General features: G+C 38.5%; 1 protein-coding gene across 1 annotated transcript in view; it reads right to left on the bottom strand.

Moving 5' to 3' along the window:
• Positions 1–886: 886 nt before the first annotated feature.
• The window catches only part of LOC149940986 (histamine H1 receptor-like), a 58,977-nt gene continuing 40,613 nt past the window's right edge, over positions 887–19,250 (bottom strand). Inside the window, exons 3-5 of the mRNA XM_090177881.1 lie at positions 7,741–8,063; positions 3,068–3,390; positions 887–3,008 (exon numbers count right to left, since the gene is read on the bottom strand). Coding sequence (XP_090034007.1) covers positions 2,089–3,008; positions 3,068–3,390; positions 7,741–8,063 — 1,566 coding nt within the window. The 3' untranslated portion in view covers positions 887–2,088. The remainder of the gene's footprint in view (positions 3,009–3,067; positions 3,391–7,740; positions 8,064–19,250) is intronic.

Raw genomic sequence — 19,250 nt, forward strand, 5'->3', positions numbered from 1 at the left:
ATTCTCAACATTACTCTACATTTGGTTCATTTTGAAGCGATATTAGGCTGAGCGTTTTTAAATATTCGCGCTAAATGAGAACCTACCCCCGAACGATTAGAAAATCGCGCATTTTTCCGCTACGCGAAAAATCAATTCGTCGACATATTTCTTTAAGTGGGAACTAGACTTAAGTCTTTCTTTTTCCTTTTTTTTAATCTGGAGGGGGGGGGTAAAGAAGGATAGTCCCCACCCCTCCCTGCGAGCGATCAAAATGCTGAAAGAGGGGAGTCTTAGCGTCATTATTGACTTCTCGATAGCGACTCGGATTAAGTAGGTATATCCCCCTTTAAGAAAGGAACTAAGGTGTTATATTGCCTCCTTCGCCTTAATCTCTACCGGATTTCAAACCTCTCGTAGACTTATCTCTTCTTTATTGATACTTTCTGGGAAGTAGCTTGGGTTGTTGAATGTAACGGAAATATATAAATTGTACTTTCGCGAGAGTCACCGGTTTAATTATCAGTTAACCCTGGTAGTACACTTTTTGTCGCACACCAGAATGCTGCGGCTGGAACACTTCTACAGGCGTTAATAGGTCAAATTAGACCTCGTTCCGTAATGTTATTTTGTAAGACCAGATTTTTATTTAATATTAATAATTAAATAGCATAGGCCTTTCAAATAAAAAACAACGATATTTTTGTAATAAAAATTATCTTCATTATATATTTTGACTGCACAACGTGTACGATAGAATACAAAAAATACAATAAAAACAACGAATAAATATTTAATAGTTTTTTGATTTTCTTTAAAAACGAATTGTATTTATCGAAATGATTTTGATAATAAATAATGATAAGATATATGAGGAACATTCCCACACGAACTTAATGAACGAGTTTATTACCATGAAAATGATATTTTGTTTTATGAATGAAATTGATTAATGATAAAATAACCCTGAGATTTTAAGTACCATTAAATAACAATTTAATGAAAAATCGTTAGGAATTTTTACCTATCTGCCAAGCATTGGAAAATGTAGAGGATATGTTTCCGTAGAAATAGCAACCACGGTACCTTGTCAACGAGTCAAATAGACTGATGGAAATTTTAATTTAAACCACAACACATATAAGTTTTATAATTAATATTGTTTCGCGGTTAAGCCGTAAGGAAGTTTCGTGTAAATGAACTTAACCTTGTGTGAGTGGTAAATTTTCAGAGGCCAGAATGATATTTTGGACCTCTAAGCCTCGGTCTAGGAAAATAATCTATCCTGATCTGTTTAGTCCTTTTAAGGGTTTCGAGATTTTGGTAGTAAAAAATTAATGATTAATATTTTTTATTGACGTAAACTCATTTTGCTAAAAAACCCATTAGGCAAAGTTGACCCTAACCTTGTTTCATATCGTTCAAATTTATGATTAAAAAGATTACGTGTTTTTTTAACACGTATGTTTTTTTGTTCGGTATATTAATTACTTGGTTACGTAAACTTTGGAAGGCGTTTCGAAGCAAATTTGTCTCAGGGAACGCCAGCGATGACTGAGATGTTCCGGGCCAACTCGCGACCAGAACCTCGGCTTCGCGGCTTGGGAGGCAAAGTAATGTCAGGGAGGGGGCCAAGGATAAATAAATATCACGGTAATTAATGGAACTCCATGTCGCTGGAATTATAACTACCATAAATTTTACGAGCGGGATCAAGCGCTGGAATTTATTTAATATTATTTTTATATTCTAGATAAAGTAATTTTGTATATTTGTTTCTGTTACGTAAAACCCGATTTTTTTTAAACACTAATATCTTTTGAAAATCACATACCCCAGACGTATCCGGTTTTTAACTATACAAACCAGAATAGTTTGTGAAATGCTCGTTTCATAAATATCTTATGTTTTTTTTTTTGGTTTTTGGCATTTTACGAACTAATTAACTTTACACATTTCTTTGGTTTTACCAATTTTCGCTCCTTAATTTTACAAATAAGAAAATATTTGATAAATCCTTAAATTTTCATTAAATATATTATATTATTATTTTGTAGTAATATTATATACGAACGTATATATAGTTAATTTGGAGTCTTTGTTTCCGCGCTAAGCGAATAGTTGCTCGGTGCGCGCGGCGTTGTTGCAGGCGGGTAAGAAGAGCCTGGATTTGGAGCCCCTGCGGAACATTTTTTTGAAAGCCCTCTTGAAGTTTCGGTTGCAGAGGGCGTAGAGGAAAGGGTTCATGGCGGAGTTGAGGTACCCCAGCCAAATGGAAGCCGTGTGCACGGGCGAGCTGACGCACTTCTCGCAGCAGGCCGTCACGATGAAGATTATGATGTACGGCAGCCAGCAGAGGATGAAGGCCCCCATGATGACCCCCAACTGTCTGGCCGCTTTCTTCTCCTGCCTCAGGTTGCAGGTGAAGTTTTTACGGGTCACGCGCATGCGCAGCGCGTTCAAGTTATTATTAAGTCGCCTGGAGGTGGCGCTCCCGGTTCGCCGACACTGGTTTCCGCCGTTATCGTAATCCGCCATTCTGACGGCGCTTTTGGCCTTAGACGACCTTCCGGAACCGCGCTCGGAAGGAGAATCGCCCGGACTACTTTGCCCCGCTCCATTACCGCCGGTAACGCAAGGACACAACCACGAGAGTAGCGATTTGGATTTGGCTACGGCTGACGATCGTCTTCTGGTAGGCGCGCACTTGGTCCGTTGGTAGCTTTTGGTCATGGTCATCGAGTTGCTGGGTCCTGGCGCCGCCAACTCGTCCGAATTGGGTTCGCTGCCTTCTTCCTCGACGTACTCGATGTTCACCGTAATCCCCGGAAAGTATTGACTGTCCGAGCCACTTCCGTCTGGCTCCGATTCGGGGTTGCTCTTCGACGGGGACGGGTTGGCTCCTGGTTTCACGGTCAAGAGGGTTAAACGATTGTAGCGACGTTCGGCGGGCTGTTCCATCTGACTGTGATGGTGAACGTGATTGTGAGATCGGTAGTCGGCGTAGATGTACTGACGAGGGGCTCCGCCTGCGCGACGTTAGACGCGATTAACAACGCCTTCAACTGGAATATGGCCAAGTACTTACCGGATTTGATGGGGTTTTCGTCGACTCTATTGCTGGCGAGGGAGCTTTTGGAAGAGTTTCTGGACAAACCGATAGTTTTTCCATCTCCACGAACGGACACGTCGTAGGTGGAACCGGCGCCGCTGCCTCCGAGCACGTTGCACTGTCCAATCTCCATCTTGCTCCTCTTTTTAATCTCGTAGAAGATCTTGGCGTACAGCCCCATCATCAGGAACATTGGCGCGTAAAAATTGATGATGGATACGGTCAATTTAAACAAGACGTTGTCCGCGAACTCCGTTTCGCACACGTTGCTCGGTTGCTTTCGAACGCCGTCGCTGAACCTAAGTGAAGAGACATTTTCAGTTATTAATTCCTGGGACTAACCTACTCTTTCTAGCTCCTCTTTCATTTAAATATTTAAGTAGCGAAGTTTCGGAAGAGTTGAAAGTTCTAAGTTTCTGCGCGGAAAATTCAACCAACTTTATAACGACCTTCAAATTCCCTCTTTTGTTTTAAATAACATTTTTCTCTCTTTCCGCGCCAAAATTGAACACGAGCTCCGAGATGAAAAAGTTTTTCGTTATCCGCCTTTTTACGGTGCTCTATTAAAGAGTAGTTTAGTCGGGGCTTTTGTTTAACGAGTTTTTAACTACCTATTCCTCCGTGCCTCGCTCGCGCCGCTACCGTTTCTAGCCCGAGCCTGTTTTCCCTGGATTTCCCTATTTTCTTTGGGATAGGAAAAATCTATTTTTATACCTCGGGGCGCCGATTCGTTGATGGAGTGCGAAGATCGAGAATGAAGGATACGTCTGAGAAAAGGAACCAAAAAGAGGAAACGCCAGGGATAAAATTACGCGTTCGTCGCAACCGCGTAATTTATCCGTTCGACGTTGCGTAAAGACGGGGCTTCTACAAGTTAAGGAAACGTTACGAACGCGTAGCCACGTGTCCAGCGAAAGTTAGTCCCGTTGAATTAAAACTTAGAGCTTCGCGTGGAGCGAGTCGATAAACCGAAATGGAACTTGTCGCGGTGACGGGGGTCGAGGGCGCTAAATTCGTTGTTGACATCGCCGGGAATTGACGGTACACTCCCCTACCGTCTCGACCTTCTTAGTCCGTCTCTGTCCTCCTCGTGGGCTGATCCCTGAGGGGCCAATTTGGTTGGGTCCGAAATTGGAAGCCTGGATTCGCGAGTTCCATCATGGTGGCGTCCCGCGTTTCTCCCGTACCTCCTTCATCGGCTCCCTGGCCGCCGCCACGCGTACAAGCCCCGTGTCTATTTTATTCCCGACTTTTTCTTTTTCACTGTCCGAATTTGGGCTTCTCTTCCTCTTAGTTCCGCTCTGGCTATTTTCGATTCCTTTTACGTCCACAAACGGTGGGGAGGGGCGAGGAATTTGAAAGTCGCCAGCTGATTTCGGTGTTTTTCTGGAGTTTTATTCCGCGTCCCGTTTCAAATTTCAAAGTTAAAAGTAATTGCAAAGTTAAAAGTAATTGCAAAGTTAATAGTAATTGCAAAGGAAAATTTTATCGTTTACGGCCCCGCTCGATTGGCCTTGTTTCGTAACTTCCACTCAATTTATAGTGAAATGAAGTTTGTTTCGGGATTTCGTTTTACTAAACTAGTCTTCTAGCGCTATTTTCGTAATTTACGCCTCACGGCCGTAAACCTAACAGGAAGGCGCTTTTATTTTACAAACGCTAATTAAATTCTAGCGAAAATCTCGAGATCCTTGAAAGTTCGTTAAGTTAAGGGTTATACTCGAGTTCTTAGGATTTGCCTTTAGGCGTCTCGAAAAATAACGGAGAGATTGCAGCTATGACTCTCTCAGGCAGAGTGTGATAGAGGAAAGAGTGATGGTTCTAGTCTTAAATTGATTGAATTATGTCGCGAAGTTCCAATTCGTATGAAATAGATGTATGTTAGCCCTCAATCAAACGAATCTAAATTTCCAGGAATATCATTTATATATTAATGAGTTTTGATCAAGCTGTGATATTGACAAATACGCGACAATTGGTAGAAGCGATTGGATAGACCTATATTACACTCGAGGAATTCAGTACAGTGGGGTTGAAACTTTCTTTTCAGGGTAGAGTTGTAAGTCGGAAAATTAAAGGAAAAGTCCAGGTTGGGTAAAACGTGGATCTAATTGAAAAATCATGTTTAAATATACTCAAAAATATCAGTCGTAAAATTGTATCTTTTTTTAATGACGAGAAATTAATTTTTAAACGACCGAAATTTACCCTGCCATTTTCTTTCGCGGTGACGTTTTAGGACTTTAATCACGCGCTGTTCGCGCTATAACAGTGCTCTGTTCCCTGCGCGCGCTTGCTCCGCGTGCGGTCTGTCTGAGGGAAGACGAAAGAAAATGGCAGCTTGCTTGGCGGGTAGATTTCAATCGTTTAAAAATTAATTTCTCGTCATTAAAAAAAGATACAATTTTACGACTGATATTTTTAAGTATATTTAAACATGATCTTTCAAATAGACCCAGGTTTTACGGAACCTTGACTTTTCCTTTAACTAGGCTTTTTATCCAGAAAAGTTTCCGTATTTTTCCGGGAAGAAAAAGGTTTTTATTTCACGAAATATTGTTCGCAAATTTAATTTTCGCCTCTTTTTTTAAATCCAAAAGTAAAACGAAACCTCTAGACTAGTCTAGAATAAAAACCCTTAAAAAATAATATATGTTTAATTTTTTATTTTTCTGATTTGCGAAAACATTTCTGGAAAATTTTCCAGAAATTTTTCCGAATTTCATTTTTCCAGAAAATCAACAACTCTAATTCAGGGCAATAGTTTTTGTTGTACATATGTCACTCAATCGTGTCTGGCGATGCGAAAATTAAAATTGTTTACTATTTCAACTGAATCATCACCATTTTGTTAAGTGGAGGATTTTCACCTTTCTCAAGGAGTAGAAAGTGAACCGCTTGCGTTACTCTTCGTTTGGTATCATTTCTAGTGCAGAATGTTTAGTGCAAAACTAACAAACCAACTGGCTGACAGTGTAAAACTAGAGTGATTGATATCATTACTCCGCAGAAGACAATGTTTTTGCCGAGGGGCAGGTCACTTCCATTTTGTGTGCGTCTTAATCATAGTAAAATGATTAAATCAGGGTAATCGTGATTAAATCAGGGTAATAAAGATTAAAAAATCTAATCAAGATTAAAAAATCTAATCACGATTTAAACGAGATTTAATAATTCTAATCATGATCTAATCTTTTTAATCAGGATTTAATCATTTAAACGAGATTTAATCATTTTAATCACGATTTAATCAATATAATCGGTCGAATCGAGAATTTATCATTAAAATCAAAACTAAAGTACGATTTAATCATACTAATCACGATATAATTTTTTTAATCAGGACTTAATCATTTTAAACAGATTTAATCATTTTAATCAGATTTAATCATTTAATCATGATTTAATCATTTAATCATTTAATCATGATTTAATCATTTAATCATTATTTAATCAGATTTAATCAATTAATCATGATTAAATCAGATTTAAACATTCTAATCATGATTAAACGTTATTTAATCAACTTAATCGTGATTAAATTGAATTTAATCAAAATAATCACGATTAAATCGGATTTAATCTTTTTAAACAGATTTAATCATTTTAATCAGATTTAATCATTTAATCATGGTTAAATCAGATTTAAACATTCTAATCATGATTAAACGTGATTTAATCAAATTAATCGTGATTAAATTGAATTTAATCAAAATAATCACGATTAAATCGGATTTAATCTTTTGAGGGGTGCGTCGTTAATCAAGGAAGGGACCTGCCCCTCGGTTTTTGCAAAACGTAAGACGTATTACCAGAAGTAAATGAACCCAAGTTATCGGAGTGTGCCAATATTTTAAAAGGCATTTTCCTTAACGTGGGGAGATGAAAAACCATCGGAATCCCTCCCCCCTTCTCAGTTCCCTACTAAAATTTCACTAGGGAATTGTGGGTATCCACATTCGATATACACGTCATCACCTACTAGTCGCTAGATGTCGATAAAGGCGTGAAACTTGAAAACGTTGATTAAAGGAGATCCCACCCTTATAAAAAATATTTTTCAGAATGGTTAATAAAAAGTAATGGAAATCTTAAAGGTTTTTCTTGATAATCTTTGGGAAATTTTGAACCATTTTCCCAAAACGATTCTTAAGGTTTCCTTAAGAAATGCTCCTTAAGAGTTTCCCTAACGCATTCTTTTAACTATCCTTAAGGGTTTCCTTTACGTATTCCATTATTATTATTCGCAAATATGAATTATTGCTAATTAAAACTTCACCAGTAGTTACATGATTTGGTCTAATCTTAATAAACAAAGAATTCAATATTCAAATTTGTATTATTGAAAAGTTAATAATATTTAAAACAAAAGTTACTAAAGATTTTGTTATATATAGGGATAAGATTTTGTAAGCAAACCCAAAAATATTGTAGATAAATATACAATTGAGCTTTCTTAAGAAAACTACGGAGAACTTCCTTAAGGATATATTCAATTGGAATTTCTTATGAAAAATATTGGGGAAAAATCTTAAGAACGTTAGTGAATTTCTTAAGACATCTAAGGGAAAAGTTTCGTTTGAACCCATTCCCTAAGGCGCCTTCAAACTCCCAAGAGGTTTCTTAAGAATGTCTAATTCTGGCCTTACCAATAATGCCATCCGATGATGGGTACGATCCAGAGAGAGGAGATGAGCCACACGATGGCGATCATCACGATGGCTCTTTTCTTGGTCCTCTTGCGAAGGTACTTGAGCGGGTGCCGGATGGACCAATAGCGATCGAGACTGAGAATGAGCAGGTTCAAGATGGAAGCCGTGCTGGCGGTGTAGTCGGCCGCCAACCAGAATTGGCATAAGACCAGTCCAAGCCTCCAGTCGCCGGTGATGGCGTACGCCGAACTGACTGGCATCACGATCATTCCTACCGTCAAATCGGCCACAGCCAGGCTCATGATGAACATGTTGCTTACCTGCGCGGACAACAGAAAAAAAGAATATTAATCCCAGGGGTCGTGTACTTAGCCTTTAAGACTAGAAAACCACCGTTAGTAAACTCGTAAAGAAGTAAGGCTTGTAGCGAAAAACTTATAAAGTTTCTTTTTTGGGCACCCTTCGATGGGAATAAAGAAGATTTAGCCGTTTCGAGGGACTGTGTTTTTTGTAAAACACGTACGCGACTACATCTATCTGCACCTACGGGGAAAATAGCGGCACCTTACGCCGTAATGAGTACCTAGAGGCTGAATCTTTATTAGTTTCTAGAGACGTCTATTAACTGACACTGATAACGGCGTAGACTTAACAATACCCAGCGTCGAATTGAGCTTTCAGCTAAGGTATCTCGTCAAGCTACGTATAAGGTGAGATCGAGAACTTGAAATCGATTCGAACGAGCTCTGTTGATGAAGAAGTTGTCAGGGAAGTGATAAAATCGCGATTTACGAGCGGACACACTTTTTATTTCGCTCGCCGTCCACGCCACGTGCGGCTGCTTTCCTTTGTTCGTGATTACCGGCTACTCTGACGACCCCTTAACTATTGTTTACGAGTATTTAATGGACGAGTACCAGCGTGAGCCGATAAATACACTCTCCAATTACGCGTCTAAAAAGTAAAACAATGTCGGAAACTCGCGACTGAAAGGCGGTTGAAAATTTATTCTTCAAAGTCGTTGACCGGTGCTGGATCTCGAGAACGTTTTTCGGGACATTCTTTATACCAAGTAATTGGCTTAAAATAATTAATTTGGGATTAAAATGTTTTGATTTCTTGATAATTATAAAGAAGAACTCTAAAAAGATTCGAAATTTTTCAATTGAGACGGACGTAGTTTTAATTTAACGCTTCGCTTAATATGATAATTATATTAAATAACGCTCGGCTGAAGCGAACATTTTTATCTTTTTAAGGAGAAGAAATTTGCGAATTAGTTTGGCGAACTTTACGCGTGGCTCTTTTCCGCATCGACCACTTTCTCTAGCCTGCTACGGCGGCTGCCATTACTAACTAAATACCGTAAGCGACACTCTCCGATGGTACGTAATGGCGATGCTAGAAATTTTATATTTAATAAAACGGCCTATCAAAGTGAACGTCGTAGAGTTTCCCATTAGTAGCCATTAAAATCTTGAGTAATTAACTCGGTATTTTTTGCACTTCCTCCATTTTCTTTTCCACTTTAATTTCTTTTGTCCACTGCAGCCTCAATTCCTTTGTTTCGTTTTCCTTTTCTTCCAATTAGTTGTGCGTGGCTTTTTTGCCCGACAGATTTTTCGCCCGTAATTACATTTTCTCGCTTTTGCACTTTTATATTTTTTCTCTAAAGATTCTTACGAAAGAAAGCTCAGCTAGAACAAAAAGGGTGAGTTCTTGATGTTCTCATCTCCGGGTCCGCACTGATTAAGAGTCCCCTCGCGGGACCATTTCCAACCTCTTGGGCCGCTGCTGTAAGGACATTTTCCTGAAATGAAGGACACCTCTTATACTTATACTGGTAAGGGTCGTTTGAGAGCACTCTGAACCGCGACTTCCACTCAGGCGTGGACTGGTGACGTTTCATTCGGCTGGTTATAGCTGCTTCGAAACTACAAACCACTATTCAAAGCCAGGGCCGATGAGAGCGGGCCCGAGCCCTGGTACAACGATACTTCGGGGCACCTAAAGAATCGTTACTACCGGAAATAGCGATACGTTTTCAGGGAGCAGCCTGGGACAAGGGACCCCGGGCTTCCAAGGCTTCAATGGTCCGGGTAATTTGGGTTCTCGTTGGATTATATCAAGCGACCGATTTCCGAATCAAACATTTGTGGCGTCCACGTCAGATTTTAATAACATATTTCATCCAAATTGTCCGCGTATGGCTTACTAGAAAACGGAAAATTTTGCGATAATATAAATAAAATATTAATATTGTTCGGTGAAGATCCGATTAACTTAATATTTTTTTCCAGTAAATATAAATAATTTATTGATGTTTTTACGTCTTCTACTAAATTACATTCCAAGATTTTGAATAAAATATGAAACAGTTTTTAATCTGGATGTTAAAGGTCAAAAGCGAAATATTTAAAATCGAATCGGTTTGGTTTGAAAATTTTAAACTTTAAAAACCTTTTTTTATGACATCGTTGAAAAAGACACAACTAAATGGTTAAGACTACTTTTAAACATTTTTCAATGTCTATACTACAAGCCAGGAATCCATACCGCTACTTGGAATGCTTATCGCGACAGATTTTCGTCTGACTGTAGCTGACGGTTTTTTTTGGCGTCACTATGTTAACTTAAACGCACTCTCGCCAGCTGAATTTTCTCACATAGGTAGCTTTTAGTTCATTGATTAAAAAGAGATGGCGATGGAGTCTATCGCGAAGCGTGCTACGAGCTATTCCAATCTCACTTCAATCTTTATTGCGAAAGTCGAACCTTAGAGTAAAGGTATATGTGGGAAGGAATGAACTATATGCCCCAAAGAGTTAGAAATCAGTCACTCCAGGGGGCTGAAAATCCTCTCTCCGCTACCTTTGGCTGTACAGCGTAGTTAGAGAAACCTCCGCTACTCTCATTGTCGCTACTATCTAATGGAAAAAATTGAAAGAAAATAAGTAGTCCCGAACTCGACGCTAACACAAATTTTGAGCTTGCGAGAGTGCGTTTAACGAACAACAACGTGAGAGGGGAGCGCGCGCAAAGGGGATTTTTTATCTCGTAGGCGGGGCTAAAGCCGTCAGAGTGATCTTACCATACGAGATACGCCGTGATAATCATTCCAAGTAGAGGTATGGATTCCTGTACAAGCTTTTACTATCGCCCAAAAAACAAATCCCTCCCCTTCTCAATAAAAATTAAAAAAGTTAAAATTAATCGAATTTCATTAGTTGTGCGCACAGTCGAATTCGTAAGCTGATTTTTTTATTTTTTATAAGGTATATCATAAGCCTATCATAAGTAAAGGTGTAGCATAGAGCCCCATGTTTACGGCATTGTCCATTGAATTGGGAATAATACTGCTAGAATTACAATTACGATTTCGGTTACCATGGTTACGCGGGACCTGTTCTGGTAAGACTGTACGAAATTCATCTTTATAATTAGGCGGTAGCGCCATCTATACTTTGTAAAGTTATATGGCTAAAAATAAATAAATATTAGCTAACTCACCGTAACTTGAGTTAAAAAGGATCGTGTTGACAGAATAAAATTATTTTTAAACAACTTCAAAGGTTTGTTTGTTACGAGTAATCATACATTTCAATTTCGCATCAGATTCGCGAAAAAATTCGATAGGGCCGTAGCGACATCTTCTTTTGCAAAATTTCTACATCTAAAATATTATCTTACTTGGTAGAGCAGCCACGCTCGGGTTGATAAATGCCACAAAAAAAACGCGTCTAAATCTCAAATTTGAAAAATAAATACCTTCAGAAACACAACTCTTATTTCTAATAGCCAGTTTTAGGCTCTGATGAATCATTTTGCAAAGACAAGTGTTAATATTAAGTTTACAAGCGATAAAATTGTGAATTAGCCTTGGCTATGGTGCTAAGCAGACTTGTAAATAGCGGCAGTCCACGAGTCAAAAATCCCTGAAAAAAATCATGGGACTCCTAAAAAAATGTCTTTAGAAGGGGGTAAAGAGTCCACGGGACTCCCTCAAATTATATCGTTAGCTGTGTAAAAAGAGGGAAAATTTCGATAATTAAATAAAAAGTAGAATTATTTTTCTCTTTGAGGCATCTGTATAGTGTATACTGACCAGGCTTGGAAATAAGGTTTATTTCTAAACTGGTCTATTTGGCCAGTGACTCCCAATTCTTGAATTATTTAAGTGGTCACGTAGACCAGTTGGTTAATAATACGGCAGATAATTTTGAATTAATAAACTGGACACTGGACCAGTGAACCCCTAGCTTTTGAATAAAAAACTGGTCCGAGCAATTAATAAACTGGTCTTTGACCCAGTGACCACCGCTTATTTCCAAGCCTGATACTGACCGCCACTATTTCAGCTCTCCGAATATTAGTCGGACTCCCCATGGAGCTAGAGCTCCGCTTCAGAAGCTTTGGTGGACCGTCCGCGGTGAAAAACGAAAGGCTACGCCATAGTGTTGCCCCCTCTGACCGTGTTATACGTCACATTTTACCATTTTGTATATATTTGTATATAGCACTTGTTCATTTAACTTAAGTTTTTTTGTTTTTTTTATTTCTTTTTTTATATTAACTCGAAACTAATTATATCAACGTTTCTTAATGTTGTTTCTGTGTTATCATTATGTACCTGCGAGCCTTTGCTCCTCCCTGATTTAAAAGGGTAAATAAAATTCATTCATCATTCATTCATCATTCCCTATCTACTTATCTGTGAGGCCTATAGAAATTTACAATGACCAATGAAAAATTTGGAAAACGTGGGCCTACTAGGGAAAAACCCCAGGTGTGGCCCATTTGGGGAAAAATTTCCATACTTCGTTAGTCTTAGTATGGAAATTATTAGTCCATAATTAATAGTCTTGCTCTGTATTCCATTAGGCACAGTAATTGTAACAGTGCCATTGAAGACCAAAATTTTGCTTTATTAAAATGAATAAAGGTAGAAAAAAATAAGCTCTATGGGTTTGGAATGAAGATTTTAATGGTTAAATTAATTGTGATAATATTTACGAGCATTTTAATTTACCCGATCACGATTATATATGAAAATATGTAAACTTTGATGTTGGGAATATATAATGAAATAATGCTGTAGTTCGATTACTGACTGTCTCTTTTATAATTACAATAAAAAATTTATAGGCTCAGCCTGGTTAGGTGACATTTATTTTCGAATATAATATGGAGGAATAAAGAGAGATTAAAGAACATATAAATTTAAACGAGGGGGGGCGAATAAAGAGGGAAGAGTCCTGGACTCGTCAAAAAAATAGATCGGCGGAGGGGTCCGGGTCCAGTGGACTCTCTTAAAAATATACACTATTTACAAGTCTGGTGCTAAGGGCTCGCGGCGGAGATTTATCCCGCGTGGTTCTAAGTTTATAAACGTTCGCATCATGCATTTCGCGAAATTTATTTCAGAAATGCATAGTTGAGGACGTAGCCACTAGGAGGTGCAGATTTTGAATACCTACCTCTTAATAACGGGTATGGGACCTTTGCTTATGGGGACCTTATGATAGGCTTATGGGTGAATAGATAACGAATTTTCATTTCTGCAAATACCAAAACGAAGAAGGCTATTCGGTAAAAATTAAAGACAAAAATCTCGATCCATCAAAAATGGCAATGCGCAGGAGGTGGAGAAGGGGCGGATATTGAAATATCAAACTATCGATTGTGTAAGTTCAATTTTAAGTAGTGGCAGTATGTTACGCTATATCCTGTATTTGAGTCAAATCATAAACTAAATGCGGACGTAAAATACGTGTTAATTTTTGGTGCCCAAGGCTTAAATTGGTACCATCGACCGTATGTCGAAGCATTTCATTAAAATCACTTACGTCGTCATTACAGACCGCCACGATTTTGAATTTGACCAATACCATCGATAGTTTGACATACCCGTCTCTTCCGCACACGCGCATTGTCATTTTTAACGGATCATGATTTATTTGTCATTTCTTATTTTTTTACAGAATAGCCTCCCAGGAGTTGAGTCTAAAATGGAATAACTCGATAAATATTATATCTTTACTATGAAATAGATCCACAATTCTACGAGGGACTGATACGGAACGGACAGCTAGCAGACAACGCGTTTTTTTCTGGATGCGTTAAGTTATAGCGCCATCTTTCCACCAAAAGCAAAAAAAAATACACGTGACTTAAACTCCACGTTACTCTAGGGCAGCGGTTCCCAAAAGGTGTTCCGCGGAACCCTGGGGTTCAGTAAAAGGGTCGCAGGGGTTCCGAGAATTCGCAGCGCGGCCATCTTTGATTGTGTCAAGAGTTTAAGATGAGTAAAAAAATGAGTTGGGGTTCCGCCAGAATTTGGTGGATAATTTTGGGTTCCATAGCAAAATAAAATTGGGAACCGCTGCTCTAGGGATATCAACATTATTAGGCCTAATCTCCCGCCTTCTTTTTTCCAAATACTAATTTTGAACACCGATAGATGGCACTATTACGTAGCGCATCCAGAAAATATTTTCTAAATACTAGATTTTGTCGCCGATAGATGGCACTATTACATAGCGCATCCAGAAAATATGGGTCTTCTGCTAGCTGTCTCTTCCGTGTTCTTCCTACGGGCCCGTATGCTATTTCATATATCTATGGTCAACCAAAAACATAGAAATTCAAAAGTCGTCTGCTATTTTTTCACATATTTAGTTGACGGATATTAAGGCAGATGGCGCTATATTTCCTTAGGCGGGTTAAAATTACGTCGTATTTTCCCTTGACTGCGAAGTCAACTTACTATTAAACGCCAGTGTCAAAAGCGAACCTTAAACACGCAACTGTTGTTTTTCGAAATCTTTTGCCGGAGCGTGACGCTGTTATATTTAATCGTGTTCTATCCGGTGTCGAGCGAAACTTGTTTCTATATCTTTATTATTTTTTCGCTACGTGACATTTAAACTAGCCAATATTCCTCGACGGTCAAGTTGGTCAATAGTGGATTGCGAGTAAACAGTATATTAACGAAACGCGATAGGGTCTTGATCACGATCTCTTCGTTGAATGCGCAAACTTTACCGTCGTTACCGCATACTCTTCCACGTTTTAAATTAAGCCTTGTCCAAAATACACGAGTATCGGTACCGAACTAATAGCGTTCATTAAGAAAGTAAGCCTAATTGGAACCGCGTACAAACAAGGAATATCCATGACGACGAAAATGGGGGATCAGACGAGGACTAGAGGGGGCCCGAATGAAAGGAATTCAATGACTCCACTCTCGAAATATGGAGCCCAATATGGGCGAAATAAAGCGCGGGTCAGATGGGGAGGGGTACGTTCATTATCTTGTCGTCTGGGTAATCGAGAGGCCTTTATTTTAAGGAAAGTGACTTTGACAAATGATGGATTGGCGCTCGTAAAGGGCCAAACGGAAGAACACACCACCACCCTTTCTTATATGCTTTTTCTTAGAACCCTTTTTTCCCTTTAAGTCGGTTTATATTATCCGTTAAGGTTGTCAAGACGCGTAAAGTAATCGAGAATACACTTCGTAACGCGTTGGGTAAAAAATGTCATCCTTGGCGCTTTTTATATATACCTGGAAGATTAAAGGAAAACGGTGTAAGCGCCTCTACGTCATTTGAGATACCTTGAAGAGTACGCGCCGCGTTGGGCTTCGGGGAATTGCGCGTAATTATCCACTCTAATTACCGTTATTGGATCCGTGGGGAAATTTCAAGCTTACTTCCGTCACCTTTTTTAAATTGAGTGAAGCTGCTTCTTTGATATTAACATTGGCGCGATAATTTAGGAGTAGCACTCTTCCCGTCTACCCCTTCAATAAAAACCATTCTAAAGACTCTAAAGACTCGCTACTTGAAAAGGTTCGCCTGAAAAATTCAAACTCGAGCTGACTTCTTCTAATTATCTGTATTTTTAAAAACCCTCGTAAATATTTTACTTTTCATTATAATAAAAATCAATTCCAATTTAATTATTTGTTAAAACCAAGAATGTATTTTTTTATACCTAGGGAGAATGAATATCTCGAGACATTTTTTGACGTTTCTCTCAATACACCCGTTGGTCCCCCCCAGTACGCTCCTCCGCTTAAAATACATAAAATAGTCATTGGCTCCGTAAAATTGACGTCACTCAACACGATGGAATCCTCGCCGGGACGTTTTGTCTTTCCCCCCGCGCAAGGCGGGAGAAAAGGGGCTCAACGTGCCCGCCAATTGTCGCGACATAATCATTCTTCCTAAATATAAATAAATACATTCTTGTTAAAACTAATAATATAAATTAAAATTAATAATTAATTCTGATGTTGGTTGCGCCGCGGTGTGAACATTTCTCAGGCGCTAGTAGATCAAAATTAGACAAACCACTTTTGATTTATTCTGATAATTACTATTTCATTTACTGAAAATCAACGGTCGATAAAAACATAAATTCAGCTATTTAGATTTTGGCGTAAATTTGCGGAATTAATTGCAGATCCCGAAATAGATCCAAATTAAAAATAAAATTTTATGTGGGAACTGGAAAAGTTCGCGTTTGATATTAAGTTTAAAGAACTTAAATAAAATTATTTCTATGAAATGCGTGTCGGGACTTTTGATCAAAAATCATCAAGGATTTATTCACGTATTAAAAAATATATATTTCTGTCGTTTTGGCGACTTTTCCGCCGAGCTTTTCAATTCGAAATGCGACATTCGCTTGGCGCGAAATATCTAACTCACCTTCTTCCGTATTAAGTCAAATTTATCCATCAACTGTACCCTCGTCCCTCCTTATATTTAACTATCGGGTAGCGGGCATTTTGAGCGTAACGCGATAGAATCCGCGTGAAAGGTACGCTCGGGAAGAAGCGACAGCGGCGGGTTATTTTCCGCTCTCTAAAGACCGATTTCAAACGTGCTCGGCCTACGGTGAAAAGCAATAGTACTCGAAAAATATACATATAATATCGTACTAAATGTTTAAAAAAAAAGAATTGTTTGCTCGGAAATAGTAGTGCATCTGGAGTGATTCGTTTTCCAGCGTGCACTTTTATGGTCGTTTTTTTTTATTCTTTAAAGTTTTCACTTTTTTTTAAAGTCGAGTCTTTTGACGTTTTCTTATATTCATCTTTCTTCTTTTCCGCGAAACGCTGAGATTCAATATAGATTGGTTATTGTTGATATTATTGTCCTATGCAAATAATACATTTTATTATTCCCTATGCCATAGTAGAGCAATTTTAAATTTGAGATTTACGCGTCGAACCAAAGTTTTTCAATGGGGCTCCGGGGTAAATGTATTGCATATATTATTGTATATCTATCCGAATTTAAATTTATAGTTTGAAATTCGTGGTAGGTTTGGTAGCATAAGTGATAGTAGAAAGCTATACAAAAGTCGGCTGAAATTTTTGAGGCTCCTATGAAAGTTTTATTTTATCTGAAAAACAAATTAATTTCCCCCAAAAGTACAAAGTTTGTCGGGTTATGGAAAAAGTCATTGAAACGAATTTTTGAAAGATTTCATATTCCATAGCTAGCTTCTAAAACGTAAAGTATTAGCGCTGTGCGAGTATTGGTTTTACGCAATCGAGTCGGGTTTCGAGTATTAATAAATTTTTCATCGGGTAGTCGAGTCGGGTAATATTTTGATCGAGTCGGGTTGTCAAGTATTCGATTATTTCCAAATTTTCCTTGTTCGAGTAGTCATGAAAACCCGTTCGGGTACTCGAGTACTAGAGTAGTTAGAAAAATCGTTCGTGTACTTGATAAATTGACGAGTTCCATTCGGGTAGTCGAGTAATTAAGAAGAATTTATAATAGCCCACTAGTTACTACTTAAATTTAGAGGTCGGCGGAACAAATAAATTAACCGTAAAAATTAAAATTAATCATTAAAATTAGTATTATTTGTTTTATACGAATAAATTATACGAATAAACAACGATTTAACATGCAAAATTAATCATTTTTTCGAATATTTCTGAATAATTCTCGGTTATGGATAAATATAATCAATCGTATAATTTCTTATTCAAACGCCGACCTCTACTTAAATGGATGTTAGGTAACAACTAACAAGTTAAAAAAGATAAAAATTATTAACAAAACGCTAATCTAAAGAACATTACTCGGGTACTCACGGCTGAGACAATTTGGGCTCTCCAAAAAGCCAAAACTAAAAAACCAGCCAGCCAATCACTCAAGGTCATTGAAAAGGATGTTCGTTTGGACAAAGAGATAATAATAATCAGCTAGACTAATACCCCAGGCACCACCTTAGCCCCAAGTCATACTCATCTAGCGACTTATAATGCAGATTATTGTCGAGTACCCGAATATTGTCAGCGGGAAAAACAATTCGGCGAGTTTTACAGGTGGCTTATACGAGTATTAGAGTATCCGATTGAGGTAAATTTTCTTATTTGAGTTCGAGTTCGAGTATCTGACCTCAAAAATCGCCGGTTACTCTTTGCTGCCTAAAAAGCATGTACATCCACTCCAAAATCTCACGATAAACAAAGCGAAATCTTTAAATATGAAATACGAAAACAGTCTGATACATTAAGTAGCTAAATATGAAAAAAGGGAAAGTTTTCCAACAATTTCGAGATTAAAAATGAAGGAAGAAAATGAAGCTAAAACGAAAAAAAAACTTAAGTTATCACCTTATTTTCTACGCGGAATAGAGCGTGGATTTAACCCATAGTCTGGTCAAAGTCTTAGATAACACGCGTACCCGACGTCGGAGAATCCCCCGCCCTTGAACGAACAATCTCGCGGTTCCCAAAGCCTAACCTACAGAATGCGGGGAGAAACTATTTTTCGGAAAGACAAATGATTTTCGGTTCCGCCGCTCTCCGGCGCTGCGAGCGGGAGTGATGATATTTCCCGGATGGAGAAAATGTTGAGAAAATATCGTAAACCGCCAATGTTAGCCCTCTTCCTCTTCCGTAATGGAAAGGAATAATAATAAAAAAAGTAACCACTCCGGAAGTAAATGGTCTGGGTGCAGCCGCGGAGAGAGAGAGAGAGAGAGTAGAAAGTTGGGCCAACAGAATTCATACGTCTTTCCCCGGCCAATGTTTCTCTTTAAGCAGCGTTCAGACTAGGTGAAAATATTACGTTTGCGTCGATCGTGTCGGTTCTTTCGATTTCTTACACCGTTCAGACTTCTCAACAGAGACTTTAAATTTTCGCGCGTGTCGTTTACATTTTTGCATTTTGTTGCGCTCAAAAGGTTCATAGCAGACAATTAGCCTTGTGCCTCATCAGCGCTGACTCTAGGTAGTGGTGACCTTTAGAACCATCGAAATACTATAACCAATCAGAGGTGGATAAAAAATTATTTCAATTTTTCCGCCGTTATTACTGAGCTCTGATTGGATGAACAATCACTTTTTATGTTAATCTCCGTGCAAGGTTGGTTCCTTTCTGAACAGTGAAATGAACGAACCGACGCGACCAACATAACCGAAACGACACGACCGATGCTAACGTAATATTTTCACATAGTCTGAACGCTGCTTA

Source organism: Leiobunum rupestre, chromosome 6 (genome assembly GCF_980474605.1).
Source record: "Leiobunum rupestre chromosome 6, qqLeiRupe1.1.hap1, whole genome shotgun sequence".
In the NCBI taxonomy this organism is placed as follows: Eukaryota; Metazoa; Arthropoda; class Arachnida; order Opiliones; family Sclerosomatidae; genus Leiobunum; species Leiobunum rupestre.